Source organism: Balaenoptera musculus, chromosome 18, assembly GCF_009873245.2.
Source record: "Balaenoptera musculus isolate JJ_BM4_2016_0621 chromosome 18, mBalMus1.pri.v3, whole genome shotgun sequence".
In the NCBI taxonomy this organism is placed as follows: domain Eukaryota; kingdom Metazoa; phylum Chordata; class Mammalia; order Artiodactyla; family Balaenopteridae; genus Balaenoptera; species Balaenoptera musculus.
The window spans coordinates 24,146,883-24,163,516 of NC_045802.1; the positions used below are offsets into that span (position 1 = coordinate 24,146,883).

General features: G+C 41.1%; 1 protein-coding gene across 5 annotated transcripts in view; it reads left to right on the top strand.

Moving 5' to 3' along the window:
- EPSTI1 (epithelial stromal interaction 1) overlaps positions 1-16,634 on the top strand; it is a 104,174-nt gene that overhangs the window by 52,017 nt on the left and 35,523 nt on the right. For 3 of the 5 annotated variants that reach the window (XM_036831093.1, XM_036831094.1, XM_036831098.1), the window contains exons 7-8: positions 3,954-4,047; positions 12,990-13,070. In XM_036831093.1, coding sequence (XP_036686988.1) covers positions 3,954-4,047; positions 12,990-13,070 — 175 coding nt within the window. The remainder of the gene's footprint in view (positions 1-3,953; positions 4,048-12,989; positions 13,071-16,634) is intronic. The other 2 variants (XM_036831095.1, XM_036831097.1) reach the window with 2 other exon arrangements.

The window sequence follows — 16,634 nt, forward strand, 5'->3', positions numbered from 1 at the left end:
TAGCGTGTTCTTATGTGTCTTGTCATGGTGCAAAGTTGGCGGTTACCTGGTGGGTAACAACCAGGTAGAGGAAGGTGCGTAGCACCTTGTAGCCCTGGGGTGTGATTAGTGGCAGGAGCCTGATTCACAAGCTCCTACAGATCTAAGTGAATGTTTTAAGCGTATTCTTTTTTAAAATCCTTGCTGTTTATCTATTTTATATATGGTATGGTGCATCTGTTAATCCCATACTCCCAATTTGTCCCTCTCCCCCCTTCCCCTTTGGTAACCAAAAGTTTGTTTTCCATGTAAACTGATTCTTCCATGAACGTTAGAAACCCTAGTTGTCTTCTCTAACTATTTTTTTAAAAAGCCTTATAGGAAAAAAAAAAAAAAGCCTTATAGGAATTATCTTTGCATTTCTGTCATATTTAAATGAGCCAGCAGACACACATTTCACTCTCTGTGGCCTTTCCTGTATATATATATATTTTTAAAACTGCAGGTGATTTAAAAAAAAATTTTTTTTAATTTTTATTTATTTATGGCTGTGTTGGGTCTTCGTTTCTGTGCGAGGGCTTTCTCTAGTTGCAGCAAGTGGGGGCCACTCTTCATTGCGCTGCGCGGGCTTCTCATTATCGCGGCCTCTCTTGTTGCGGAGCACAGGCTGCAGACGCGCAGGCTCAGTAATTGTGGCTCACGGGCCTAGTTGCTCCACGGCATATGGGATCTTCCCAGACCAGGGCTCGAACCCATGTCTCCTGCATTGGCAGGTAGATTCTCAACCACTGCACCACCAGGGAAGCCCTCCCGTATATTTTATCCTTTCAAAAAGGTCAAAAACTTTTTGATTGATGAATCTCCATAAACATTAATATTCCATCATATTGCAATATAAGCAGCCATATCCCTTTCCTTTCCTGACTTTCTCACCCTCAGTTTCTCCTTCCAAACCCCTACCTGTCCTCAAACTACTGGGATAAATGAGTATACGTTTTTATACTCTGGGCCTAGGCAGCTCCTAGACCTGATACCAAGACAGCTTAAGGATGGGTGGGTTCCTTCCCTTTCCCACATTCTCCTCCCCTGACTAAGGTTCTGAAATAACTAAGATGCCTAGCTTAATCCTTGAGAATTCTATTCTTCTACTCTTCCTCAGCTCTTCTTGGCCTCTTCTTATGTACTGCTTGTGGAACTGATGACCTAAACTGAGAGATAATTCTCTTGTATATATAAATTTATGTTGTATTACTAGGGTTGGCTAATTGCTGTGATCAACAGACCTCAAAATAAATAGTTGCTTGAGCATTATTATTATTTTTTTCTCATGTAAGACATGGGTGAACAGGTTTGAGAGGAGACTCCCTCCACTCAGATATTCAGGCACCAAAAATTGTTAGCAGTGCTGCCACCTTCGATACACAAACGACTTCCAACTTTGTGCTGGGGTTTGCCTCTATTCCAGACAGCCAGAAGGAGGAGGAAAATGTATGGAGGTGCATGCGTAGGAAACTTATTATGAGTTCATCCTGGAAGTGGTGTGTATCACTTCCTTCCTCATTCCATTGGTCAAAACTCAACCACATGGCCAGCCTTAGCAGCAAGGGAGGCTAGGAAATGTAGTCGGGTTGTATGACTAGAAGAGGAGAACTTCCATTTTGTTGGATATTTAGCAGTCTCTGCTACAATGGAATAATGTCCAGGTGATGCTACCCTGAAGAGACATTTTAGGATAAGCCAGAGGCATCACCCTAAGAACAAGTGTCATAAGTTGGAGAGGAGTTAAGTAAATCTTCAAAACCAGTCTGTTATTGGTGCTCCATCCTCAGTTGTTCTATGGAGAATAAAGGAAGGGATCCTGTATTTGTGCCTGGGTCAAAGTGATAAAGTGGGAGAGGATCACCCCCCCTCAATAGGTGGCAGAGTCACAGTGGTGACAAAGAAAGAACCCCAATGAAAAGGTGACTCAGTGCTAGAGTCCAGGGTTCTTAGTTTTGTTGGATTTCCCCTCCAGTAGATGTTCCTCCTTTTGCCCCTCAAGGAGGTTCATATATTTTCTTTTTATTAAATACGACCATAATTACCTACAGGGATTCCAATCCAGTTCAGCCAATGTGTGGAATTTACAGTATTGGTAGTAGAAAAATGCCATTTAGCCTGGTAACTTGGAACTTGTCTTGCTTGTATAGTTAATCACTTGGGAGTTATCCACCATTCTTCACAGGCCCCTACTTGTATGCCTCTGACAGTCCGGTGGCCCTGTCATTATGATTTGATCTTGTGGCATGAGTGGGGCAGTGATTGTTGGCACAAAGGCCGTGCCTGGTGGTTAGCAACCCAGCCAGCTTAGTGCTTGGCATTGGCAGGTAAGAAGCAACTTTTGGAACACAATGCAGGGCTGCCAGCCTACTTGGTCTGAAGCTCCTTATTTGCTTATTATCATGGCGCTTCTTTTTCACTGCTTTCTCCCGTGGTCTGCTCTCAGCTAAGGATATTCAGAAATCTCAACCAAACTTCTGGCAATACTCTTCTTTTTGCACTTTTGACTGATGGCTTCATAAAGCCCCAGACAATGGGGCAGCTTCCAGCCTCTGCGACTTCATTAGTCTCCTTGTCTATTCTGGGCAAGATAAGCAATCCTAGACAAATGGAAAGCCTGCTTGTCTCAGCAGCTGAAACCTTGTGTTTCTCAGGGTCATGTTTGTCGCTTAACTTTCAGCTCTTCCTTTCCCAGCTCAAGCTTCTGACCTTGTTCAAATGCCATGTTCTACCTAAGTGATTATTTGAAGTGATGTTGGCATCTCTGTTTAACTTCTAATTCCTTTTTTGATTCCCCCCCTCACTGGATACCATTTATTTTTACCAGACTATTTGTGTCTCCTTTGATGCCCATGCCCTAAATGCTTGATAAATTGGATCTTAGCATCAGCCTAAAGTATTAGGGGGAAGCAGAGGGATGAGAAGGAAGGAAGCAGAAGGGGAGCAGGCTGCAAGGGTCTGGTGCAGTATAAGTCTGGCCTTGCTGAGCTATTTGATTGTGAATATGGAGTAAGGGGATCAAAATCCCACAAATCACATGGGGAAAGGACAAAGGAACAGAAATTCATCGCTGGTAAGCAGAATGGGGCAGTTGTTACAGTAAGGACTGGGAAACAATTCCAATATTCATGCTTGACATACATGAGGGGAGGAACTGGGATGATGGTGTGGATTTTTAAGGAAAAAGCAACTTATTAAAACAGAGGATTCATCTAGGTCCATCTTTCACAGTCTCTCAGAGCTAAAAAGAGATGCCAGAAATACAGACCAGAACTGGCAGCACTTCTTGCCTTCCGTGGAAGGTACAAATCAAGTATAAAGGTGTGTGTGTGTGTTTGTGTGTGTGTGTGTGTGTGTGTGTGTGTGTAGGGAGAGGGTCCGTTTCTGCTTTCAGAATTCCAAAGGGGTCCATGACTCATAAATGGTGAAGAGTTATGGATTAGAAGCTCTGTGTATCATGAGAGTAGTCAAAGCACGAGGGCAGTGAGATGACTAGGAGAGAGACCCCTGGAGGGTGAAGGGCCTAATATGACACCAGTGTGGAGTGAGGTGTTGTAGGGGAGGGATATTCCACAGCCCTACAGTGAAGTCTGAGTGTCACGCTTTAAATGTTCAGATAGGAAATTAGGGCCCCATCCTGTGGAATCTGAGAGGACATTTATCTCCATGTCAAAGTACACGAAGCAGAAAAAAATGAAATCATAGGTTCATATTCCACAAACCTAGTTTTACATTTTTCAAACTATGAATGCAGTCTTGCAATAGCATTTTGTTTTGATTTTCTACTCTACCGTGTCCACAAACTAACCTTTTGTTCTACCTAGGACACTTTTAGTCATCCCCCAATAAAAGTCTAGGCTAGTACCCAAAGGCACAATAAATAATGATAGTTCTACTTTTACGAAGGCACTAACACCTATTTGGGTTGCTGCTAGCAAAACTGCTGAGTTCTTGAGAAGACTCGACACAGAGTCGCCACACAGAGGTACCTGTCCAGTGGCTGTTAGTGACCCACAATCTTCAGCTTCGGTAAGTGGAACGTCATGCAGGGTGCCATCTGGCACTTTTTAAAGTGGACGAAGATTAAGGCCGGAGAGTGACCTGTACAGCATAGAATTTTGGAACTAAAGGCAGATGATCTGAGCTGAAACTTTGACCTCAACTATTGTCTCAGCTGTAAAACAATGCTTGTACTTGTTGCCAACATTATGGACTGAGCATCAGCCTCTGAAAAACCTTTGATCTCACCCAGTCATCTGTCCATCTATCCATCCCTCAAATTTTTATGTTTATATAAGGTCTACCAAGCACATACAATTTCTGCCTGGAAGGACCTTAGTCAAGTGAAGGAGCGAACCAGGTATAAAGCAGAGTGGTGAGTGTAGAGCATGTAGCAGTTGGAAAGCTGAAGCTTAAAAGATGAGTCAGAAGAGAGTCATTCCAGGTGTCAGAAATTAGAAGCAAGAATTAAGGTATAATGGCAAGAAAAAGCATGGCTGTGTTAGGGATGAGTTTTGTGTAGCCACAGTCTAGAAGGGCCAGCTAGAAGGCTGGAGAAGAAATCAGGAGCCATGAGGAGAGTTTCTCATTTGTGGCAGTCTGGGTGGGATGGTTCATTGTGTGGGCTGTCTTGGGTAGTGCAGGATTTGTAGCGTCCCTGACCCCGGGTACAAGATGCTATCAGCAACTCCCGGACATTGAGGTTCCAGAGATGCCCCACACAGGAAGCTCATGGTGCTTCTGGTAGAACACCACTGCAGACATGTATATGCCACATTGGAAAACTTGAACCTCATTCTGTCAGTACTGAAGGTACTGAAAAGTTTTAAACAGGAAAGCCTCAAGGTCAGATTTGCATTTTAGCTGGATCACTGGTAACCAGGTGAAGGATGGGTCTGAAGTAATAGAGAGGTCTCTGAGGCTTCTATATTAGCCTCGGCAAGCAATGATGAAGACTTGAAGTAAGGTGGTGGGTGAGAGGATGGAGATGAGAGTGCAGGTCAGAGAACCACTTAGGAGGTGAACAAGGCAGGGCTTGGTTACTGACTGACCAACTGGGGGCAAGGAAGTAGTGTCATTAAGGATGACCATCGGAAAGGGTTGTAGTTGAAAGAAAAGATTGGTTTAAGTTTTAAAAAGTCTTAGCTTTTCAGGGTTTGGGCAGGTAAATGAGAGGTTATTAGAGACATCTGATCTTCCTCTCCACCCAGCCCCTTTTCTCTTTAGTGACCACATTTTAAAATGTCAGGAAGACATTAGGACACTCCTTGGGAAAAAGTCATTCTCCTCTTACCTACAAACCTCTAAATGCTTCTTTTTTCCGTGCTTCTAAGGCGGTGTTCCAAAGTCCAAATTTACTAGTGTGGGCTCCACAAGTCACATCAAATCCCTCATCCCTCTCCCCTCATTGCAGGGCGCTGGAGGAAGGAGTTGAGAAGCTGTAGGTAGTAGAATTAAACCCCATGTAGAGACACTCCATGACATCTGTCTGGATAGCCTTTTCATGATTGGGGAGGGGAGGGAAAACAGGAGTTGGCTAGCTTTACCACCCGGGTGTTTGGCTGGCAGGATGGTCTTGATTTCTGTCTGAGGGCTTCTTGAATTCTGTGGTTGAAACACCTGTGTGCTTGCTCTATTGATTTTGGCTCGTTTCTTCAATTTAACAAGATCATCCTGGAATTTTAATATTGTCTTCCAAGGCATTAGTAATCTCTCCCAGAGCTGCATTTTCTGTGGATTGATTACTGCCTTAGTCATAAGATCCTCAGAGCTGTTAATAGGAAATATGGAGCAGTATTGGCTCCTTACCAACAGCATTCAATAGCTGCTCCCGTTTTGACACCAAACTATTAATAATTTGTGGGTGTTCAATATATTTAACTGACTTTTTACCCATATTGTATTCGTCTCATACTGTCTAATCCATATGCATAGAAGTCCTCAGAGAATGCATTGCAGAACCATTTTTTAATGCTTTAGGAAAATCAAATATGTACATTACACTTCTGCGAAGTTAAAAGAAGACACCTGCAGTTTGCCTTAACTGTGGTCAGTGCACAGAAGGTGAACAGTGCATGGTATCCATATAGGCGGGGCGTGAGGAGCCGCACTCTCTCAAGTTTTTTTAAACACAATTTAAATTTTGCTATATAATGCAACTTTCCTGAGAAAATTGTTCTTCTCACACTTATTTAAATGTGGGGCTGCCATGGCAGATGGGAATTTAATAAATGCCATATGACGATGTCAGTGAAAAAGACAAGAAGAAAATTCCTGTGGGTGTCACACAAGAGAACTTCAGACAAGAAGAACTTACAGTGTCCACTCACACATGGATGGATGTAGTTCTCTGTACTGGCGGTGGGTGTGGAAGCAGAAGTACCAGCATCATCATACCCTCCCCAGTCCCGATCACTGAATGTTTCCAGTTGTACCATTAATGTACAACCCGTCTCTGGTTTGCTTCCCCCTGCCTCTTCTACAGGGACTAGTAATTTAAAAAAACCTCATCCTGTTGTTCCACTGCCCAGTGGCTCCCTATATCTTCAAGGATCAAGTCAAAATGCCTTAGCTTAAGCACAAAGCCCTCTCTGCCCTCTGTCCTCCCGTGCCTCCATTCTCCCCTACCTCCCACAACTCACCTCTCTGCGGTCCTGCGGTCTAGGTCTCTGCTGCTCCAAGTGTGCTCCAGAGACCAGCAGTATAAGCATCACCTGGGAGCTCCAGACCTGAATCAGAGCCTGCATTTTAACACGGTCCACAGGTGATTTGTGTGCACCTTAATGTTTGAGGAGCACTGCTCTCTAATTCCCGCCTTTCTGGCCATATCCTCTCACTTCCACTCCTCTGAACACTCAGTGCAGTTTGCTTTAATTTTTTACCCATGTGTCACATGACCTTTAAAAAGTCAACACTGAAAGGCATACGTCCCTTGCATCCCTTCAATCCTACCTGCATTTCAATTCTTTAAACTCCTTGTATTACTTTTCCACTGCTGCTGTAATGATTTTTTGCCAATTTAGCAGCTTAAAACAACACAAATATATTCTCTCAAGGTTCTGGAGGTCAGACGTCAGACATGAGGATGAAGGGACTGAAGTCAGGGTGTCAGTAGGGCTGGTTCCTTCTGGAGGCTCGAGGGGAACTCGGTTCCTTGCCTCTTCCAGCGTCTCTTGGCTGCCACCATTCTTTGGCTCCTTGGCACGTGGATCACTTTAATCTTGACTTTTCATCCTCACCTCACCTTCTCTCCACACTTTGACCTTCTCGCCTTCCTCTTATAATGACCATTGTGATTATATTGGTTCCACCTGGATCACACAGGCCCATATCCCGGTCTCCAGATCCTCAATTTCTGCAAAGTCCCTTTTGCCATATAAAGTATAACATTGACAACTTCCAGGGATTAGGACGTGGACATCTTTGGGGGGCCATTATTCATCCCGCCACATTCCCTTAGCTGTGTCTTTTGTTATTTGGCTCTGAATATCTGTTAACGTGTATATTGCTATCTCTTGATTAATCAATGTTAGATCTTATTAATTTCTTTCCCCCATTCTCCCAATATAATCATTCAGTATTTCAGGCTTTCCTTTATTATGACTCTGAAAATATTTTCTCACTGCCAAGCCAGTTATACTCTACATTTTTTTCCTTTCAAAACGTTGAAAAAATTTCATTTTATTTTTGCATTTTCTTAGTTTCCTTTGAACATTTGATGGCCTTCCTTTAGCTTTTGTGACTGTTCTACAAAGTGCCTCTTGATGAAAATTTCCACACAATTTTCCACTTTGTGCCTGTCAGATAACTTGTCAATTTCGGGTTTCTTTCCCTTCTGGAAATATCCCTCCTCTCCTCCTCCTCCCTCCTGACTTAACCTGTGCTGGTTGTTCTTTAAGCCTCCTACACAGCTGTGGTTCTGGGACTGTCCTTTCATGGAATGATTCCCAACCTCATCTGCACATTGGAATCACCTGGGGGGCTTTAAAGTTCCCTGATGCCTGGGTCACACCCCCTGAGCTCCTGCTGTATTGTGGCCTGGGCTTGAGGCTTTTAAAGCTCCCCAGGTAATTCTACTCTGCAGCCAAGGATGAGAATCACTGCTGTAACATCATCTGGGGAGTTGCTTTTGTTGCTTTCCTGTGTTGGGTTCCCTGATTTCTGTTTCTCTATTTTTTAAATTTATTTCTTTGTTTTGGTGGAGCATATTATTTAGTAGCTTGCCAAGAGAAGATGTATGTTCAAGCCCTTGCATGTCTGAAACTGTCTTTTATTCAGCCCTCACATTTAGCTTGCAATTTTCTGTTAAGTATTCCAAATTGCAAATAATTTTCCTTTAGCATTTTGAAGGCATTGCTCTTCTAACTTTGAGTTATTTGTTCCTGAGAAATCCAAGGCCATCTGAATTTCAGTTCTTATATGAGGTCTTTTCTGTGCTTCCCCTGGAAATAATTTAATACCTCCTTTTTTCTGATATTCTGTAATTTCATATTGTGCCTTAGTGGGAGGGTCATTTTTATTCATTTTAAGTCTGGAAACTTATCTCTAGTTTTAGATGATTTTCTTCTGCTATTTCTTTGATTTATTTCCCTTCATTTTCTCTTTATGGGATTCTTATTATTCAAATCTTAGGCCTCCTTGATTTATCTTCTTCTTTTTCGTAAAAATTTTTTCTCCTCTAATTTACCTTTGACTACTTTTTCCCCCTTACTTCCTGGCATATTGAGCTAGAAAAAAACCCAGTCCTTTCTCTCCTGAGTGTCTCCTTTACTCCTGCTCCACTGACACACACACAACACTTCTGAGACCAGGTGTGTGTGGTGTTTTCCCCACCAAGCAGTCCTGCAACACCAGCTGGGTGTCCTACCATTCAACTCAGTTCTGACACTCTCTGCCTGGTGATAGCGTCAGATTCCACAGGGTAAGGACTCAGTCCCACAAGACTGCTCCCCACTTCAGATGCCAGTCACAAGTGGTAGGTCCCCAGGGCACCCACAACTTCTGTCCAACGTGGCCACAAATCACAAGTTCCCACAACCTGCACCTGGGGTTTACTTAATTTACTAGAGCCACTCACAGAACTCATACTACTATATACTTACTTATGTTTACCAGTTTATTAAAGGGTGGATACAGATGAACAGCCAGATGAAGAGATACATAGGGTGAGGTCAGGGAGGGTCCCGAGCGCAGGAGCTTCTGTCCCTGTGGAGTTGGGGTGTGGTCACCCTCCTGGCATATGGATATGTTTACCTACCTGACAGTTCCCGGAACCCCCATGCCTCTGGGACTTTTATGGAGGCTCCCTCATGTAAGCATGATCAATTATTAATTCCATTTCCAGCTCCTTTTTCCTCTCTGGAGGATGGGGGTTTGAGACTGAAAATTACAAACTTCTAATCATGGCTCCGTCTCTCTGGTGACCAGCCCCCATGCAGGAGTCACCCAGGAGCCCACATGGAGTTGCCTCAGTAGAACAAAAGATGCTCGTTATGCTCTAACCGCTTAGGAAATTATGAGGATTTTAAGGAGCCCTGAGTCAGGGATGGGGTCAAAGACGAAATATTAGAACAAGAGATGCTCCTAAAGCTCTCACCATTTAGGAAATTACAAAGGTTTTAGGAGCTTTATGCCAGGAACTTGGGGCAGATATATGTATATATATATACACACACACACACACACATATATGACACTATATACAAAATGTATATAAAAATATAAAATATACATATTTTTTTTGTTATCTCACACATTTTATTGACCTTATCTTCTAAATATTTTACTGGTTTGTCTTTTTGAGGAGATATTTTTAATTTCTAAGAGCTCCTCTTTTCTTTGCTGCTTTTAAAAAATAACAACCTGTTCTTGTTTCATGGATAAAATCACCCTCTACGTCTTACAGGAAACAGTACAGGGAGCAGTAGAAAACTTCAAAGAAGGGGGCCCAGAGGCTCACCGCTTAGTATGTAGGAGTTTACACAATCCTTTCATTCTTGCCCTGGGATATGACCACAGCTGCCTTCTGTACTAGGCCTGTCTGGTTTAGTTGATCCAGAGGATACACTTTTGAGTTCCTCTCAAGGCTGGGAGAATTAGCACCTGAATTTTCAGGGTGGAAGCAGACATAGGCACCATCCTTTCATCCAACTGTCTTACCCAGTAGCTGGTGCATCAATTTCTGGGGCCCTCACATTGTGCTGTGGAAAAAGCTGGCTTCTTGTGAGTCCTCTGTCCCCACCCAGCAAGTCTTTAGGTTTGCTCTTTCCTCTCCTAGCCACTTACCATTTCTTCATCTACTTTGTCTTCATAGATTTTTGTCTGGGAATACAGATTTCTCTTGGGTTTTGAAGCAGGGTTTGTGTTTGTTTCATTTCCTCCTCTGTTTAGGGTAATTTCTGAGAGGGGAATGGAGCAGAAACATATTCACTTCACCATCTTGAAATGGGAACTTAGTGCTTGTCATGGATTGAATTGTGTCCCCTCAAAATTTATATGTCGAAGACCTAACCTCCCGTACTTGAGAATGTGATCTTATTTGGAGACTGGGTCTTTACAGAGGTCAAGTTAAAATGAGATCTAATCCAATAGGAAAGGAATCCTTATAAAAACGGGAAATTTGGACATAGGAACAGACATGTATAGAGGGACGATGATGTGAAGAGACACGGGGAGAAGATGGTCATCTGTAAGCAAGGAGAGAGGCCTAGCTCCTTCCCTCACAGCCCTCAGAAGGAAACAACCTTGCAGACACCTTGATTTTGGACTTCTAACTTCCATGTGAGGCAATGAATATCTGTTGTTTAAGCCACCCAGTCTGTGGTACTTTGTTATGGCAGCCTGAGCCAACTAATACAACGCCATTTTTCATTTATTCACACAGTGCCCCGCCCCGCTTAGTCTGATTCCTACTCTTTAAGACACAACCTAGTGTCACCCAGTTTGAGAAGGTGTCCTTGATCCAGTTTAATTAAATGTCCTTCTTTTTAGCATCTTTTGTCACAATACCTCTCATGATGTCACAATACCTGTAATCATTAGTCTCATTAATCTTTTTGTCTGACTTCCACACTAGGCTATGAGCACTTGAGGTCTGGGATTATGTCTGACCACAGTGCTTGTGCATAGGAGGCTGAAATATTGCTTATTGAATGAATATATTATAAGCATAGCTTGTAGGGGAGGATGACTAAAAGTGTATATTTTAGTTGAATAACAAAAAGTTTATTATTAATATGTCAAATCAGTATTTTATGATAGAAAAATAATGTGAATATGACATAGAAATTTCTGGGACTTAGAACTAAGAAAAATAGTGATCAAAAGTTTTTTTCCCCCTATTTTTGAACAGAAACTTCCTGTCGTGCCCAGGGATCACAGCAAGCATTAGGACTGCAAGTAACTTTGAACTCTTTGTAGTTGAGATGCCATGTGACTTCCCAGTTTCTGTGGCCTTTTCATTGACACTTTATGTGTCTAACCATTTTTTTTTCTGACTCAAAAACTAGGACCCATATTTTGATAAAAGAACAGCAAAGTGGTTAAGTTTAAAAGAAAGGTATACAAATAGGTTCCTCAATAAAGTCATCATATCTGCTTTAACTATCTTACTCCTTATTTTAGTCCCTTGACTATAAGATATGCCCCCGGCCCCCTTCCCACCTTTCAGATCTTGTATGGAATATTTGTGATAAAAACTAGCCTTCTCTAATATAAAAAGAAGGGCTCATTGGAGAATGACTCGCCCTCCTTTATATCTTACCACAGTCCCCTTGTCTTCAGGATATGGACACAACAAAGTCCTAGGATATGTGTGCCTGTCTAATGTAGCAGGGTTTGGATACATGTGGGCTTTCTGAACACATCTGGAGCTCCACCTTTCTAATTGGTAGTGCTATAGCTGATACAATTCTGAGAGCCTCTCTCCCTTTCTGGCAAGTGCTTCTCATTATTTGATGGAATATGGGTTTTATAGTGACAGAAATGGGGGAATGAATTAAGAAGTGCTTGAGAAAAATTATGGTAAGAGAAAAGGGGGGATTAGGCTACATAAGCTTTATGGATTATTAGTCCAAAGAACTAGGCCTGAAATATGTCACCTGCTGCCATGATGCTGCTGGTAGTTTTATGAGAACAATGGATTTCCTATGCATTAACTTATCGGGCTGGCCTCTCTGCCTTACAGAGGGTGGGCTACAAATCAATGTGAGGGAGAGAAAGTGACATGAACAGATAGAATACTTGAAATCTCATAAATTCCAGCACACATGGTCTCTGCACCCATGGGGAGAACCCTGACGTGGAGGGTCACTGGGACTGAAGGACATCTTACCGTGTGTGCTGGCTCTTCCGAGGGTCCCCCTTGAGGTCCTAATTCAGCCAGGAATGATGGCTCCTGTGCTCCTGAACAGGCTTTGCTTTCCCTCTCAGGAACAGAAGTGAGCTTCAGGTACAGATTAGGGACGCAAAGACCTGGAGAGAAAGGCATCTCTGGGATTACATGGTATCAATCAGCAGCTGACATGCTGTTTAATAGGATAGCATTAATGAGCAGTAGACATGTCAGTGCTTCTGATGTCAGTGTCACCATTGCTTGCCTCTGATATTCATCAGCTAGTTGGAATATTCTTGAAAAATATATTTAACTTTCCTCTGATTCAAATCCTTCTCATTAGAAAGAATAAACTATGTTGATTATCTCTGAGGGGATATTTTTAAAGCTTAATGAAACAAACATTTAGATCATCCTTTAAAATATGCTGGATGATTTTGCTTGTACTCACCTTCTTTTTGTATATCCCAAGGGGCGTCTGCAGACATATGCATAAATCGCTCAGTAAGCAACCGTATATGGAGAGCTTACTATATGCTTAGTATGAGGTCAATTTGTTAGAACCAGACCCATGAGAGGCAGACCAGTACATTGTTGTGATGCTTTTTTTCCATGATTTTTTTTTCCTATACCATTACAGGCCAGAAGACAGGCTTATGTGGATTCTATAAGGGAAGGAAGTAAAAAATTGCAAAAGATGAAGGATGAACACTGCCAGAAGGTATTCAAAGACCCAGTTAGCCACTGCTAATTATTTGCTTGGGGTACTAGATAATTTTGAAGGGTTTCGGAACAGAAATACCTACATACGTGAAAATCACGATAAAAAAACCCCACAGGTGTTAAAAATGGTGAGATGTGAGTGTGTTTTAAAAGTATGGTGGTGTGGTAGCTCCTTCTGGTCAAAACTCTCATGATACTTAGCCTCATAGAGGCTACAATGTGTCTGCTATAGTTGGTGCCAGCATCTCATGGAGAAGATGATAGAACACTTGGGAACTTATGATCTACAAAACATAACCAATGCCACTGCCATTTTTTAAACCAAAGATATATGATATTGCAAATAGTGTCCAGAGACTACTATAACGCATAACAAACAAAGCAGGCATACAACATCACGAAACTGGCTTAAATGTTCATCTAAAAATATACATAGAATGAAAAGTAAGGATACTCTACACATATACAAATATGTGAGGCATTCCAAACAAAACATAAAATTCCAAATAAAACGAGCAACAGAAATCAGTGAAATGAATACAGAACCTCCTAAGAAAAGTACTTAAAGGGTAATCCTTATTAGAATATGAAATTTCTGGCATGTAACTGAAAACAGTGTTGTGACTTGATGGTCATACCTGCCTTTGATATGTAGGCTCAGTGGTGCCAGAGCCTCCTCAACAAGGGCTGGGAGTGATGGGGAAGATGGGAGTCAGCTCCAAGGGGCCACTTCATTCCAGGTCCTTTAAAAAAGCAAAATAAATTATTCAGCTAGTTGAAGACCGTTATATTCCCCATCATTTTTATTTTCCAACATTTTTCTTGCTGTGTTTGTGGTGATATCCTGTCATTTCTTCCAGAATATCTTTTTTTTAATTTTATAAATTTATTTATTTATTTTTTGTATTTCTGGCTGTGTTGGGTCTTTGTTGCTGTGCACAGGCTTTCTCTAGTTGCGGTGAGCGGGGGCTACTCTTTGTTGCAGTGCGGGGGTTCTCATTGCGGTGGCTTCTCTTGTTGTGGAGCACAGGCTTTATTAGGTGCACGGGCTTCAGTAGTTGTGGCACATGGGCTCAGTAGTTGTGGCTCGTGGGCTTAGCTGCTCCATGGCATGTGGGATCTTCCCGGGCCAGGGCTCAAACCCGTGTCCCCTGCATTGGCAGGTAGATTCTTAACCACTGTGCCACCAGGGAAGCCCTATTCCAGAATATCTCTTAAATCTGTTTCTTCAATTATACAATTAACTGAATTCTAACTCCCATTCTGAGTTCCTCGATTTCATTTAATTTGGTTTTTTTTCCCTTATGTCTTTGTTGCACAAGGTAACTTATTATAGAAATTGTGTGTGGAAATCATATTATGAAATATGTACTAATTGTCATTGCTGTAATTTGACCCTTTTGAGTACTACCCTCCTCCCCAAAGTGGTCAATTTCTTACTCATTCATAATTTCATCCAGCATACAATATAAATGACTGTGTCACTGAGCTGTTTTGTGCATAGTACGTAGTAATTAAATTGTTGAAAGAAATAATGTAAGTTACCAATTTAGTTATTAAGCTACTATATAAGCAATAAAGAAACCATGAAACATTTTTATCCCTTGGTGTTTAAAAAATTTTTTTTCTTTTGACAAAGGCCTCATATTGAAATCTACAATTAAAGAAGCAATGTTACAGTAAGATTCTAGCAATTAGCATGTGGAAACTAAATCTGGTATACACTCATGTTGTATTTTCAGTAATGTCTGTTAAATCACATGAAGTGTTTCTGTGATCTTTTAACTTATTCCTAGGTCCTGAGGTACTTAGATACTGAGGGGAGTGTTATGAAATCAGTGTAGATACGATTTACTATAAAATAACTTTTAGTGAATTTTAAATAGTGTTTTATAAAGTTTGGTGTATATATTTAGAATGTAAAAACCATTAAAAGTAGAACATTTTACAAAGAGAATGCTCAACAGATTAGAAAATCAGATCTGGGATTTAATTTTCAGGTTGAGCAGTTATTTTAAACAGTGAAAATAAAGCTTTTTATTTCTTAATCTTGTTTTTCTTCTGGAGTTAGACAAATATTGATACATACATATTTTCTGGTTACTAATTAAACATATTTTTTTAACATAAATTATTTCCCTTTACTTGCTGAAGCTTTCAGTAAAATGAATCACGAGTGTATAGATAATTCCATCACTAGGGACTTCAATAAGGGTAGAATACATAAGGATATTTACCTTCTTTTTGCTTCTCTCCCTTTTTGCTCAGTCTGTTGTTGTTAGAAAATGTCCCCTGGAGGCATTTCCTGGCTGGTAGAGTCTGTTACTCCTTATCACTTCAGTGGTTTACCTTAAGAAAACAAGAAGAATCATGTTTATGGTAGGAAGATACAGAAAATAACACATTTGAATAAACCTACCTAGGGAGACAAAAGACCTGTATGCAGAAAACTATAAGACACTGATGAAAGAAATTAAAGATGATACCAACAGATGGAGAGATATACCATGTTCTTGGATTGGAAGAATCAATATTGTGAAAATGACTATACTACCCAAAGCAATCTACAGATTCAGTGCAATCCCTATCAAATTACCAATGTCATTTTTTACAGAACAAGAACAAAAAAATATTAAAATTTGTATGGAGACACAAAAGATCCCGAATAGACAAAGCAGTCTTGAGGGAAAAAAGTGGAGCTGGAGGAATCAGGTTCCCTGACTTCAGACTATACTACAAAGCTACAGTAATCAAGACAATATGGTACTGGCACAAAAAGAGAAATATAGATCAATGGGACAAGATAGAAAGCCTAGAGATAAACCCACGCACCTATGGTCAACTAATCTATGACAAAGGAGGCAAGGATATACAATGGAGAAAAGACAGTCTCTTCAATAAGTGGTGCTGGGAAAACTGGACAGCTACATGTAAAAGAATGAAATTAGAACACTCCCTGACACCATACACAAAAATAAACTCAAAATGGATTAGAGACCTAAATGTAAGACTGGACACTATAAAACTCTTAGAGGAAAACATAGGAAGAAGACTCTTTGACATAAATCACAGCAAGATCTTTTCTGATCCACCTCCTAGAGTAATGGAAATAAAAACAAAAATAAACAAATGGGACCTAATGAAACTTCAAAGCTTTTGCATAGCAAAGGAAACCATAAACAAGACGAAAAGACAATCCTCAGAATGGGAGAAAATATTTGCAAACGAATCAACAGACAAAGGATTAATTTGAAAAATATATAAACAGCTCATGCAGCTCAATATTAAAAAAACAAACAACCCAATCCAAAAATGGGCAGAAGACCTAAATAGACATTTCTCCAAAGAAGACATACAGATGGCCAAGAAGCACATGAAAAGCTGCTCAACATCACTAATTATTAGAGAAATGCAAATCAAAACTACAATGAGGTATCACCTCACACCAGTTAGAATGCGCATCATCAGAAAATCTACAAACAACAAATGCTGGAGAGGGTGTGGAGGAAAGGGAACCCTCTTGCACTGTTGGTGGGCATGTAAACTGATACAGCCACTATGG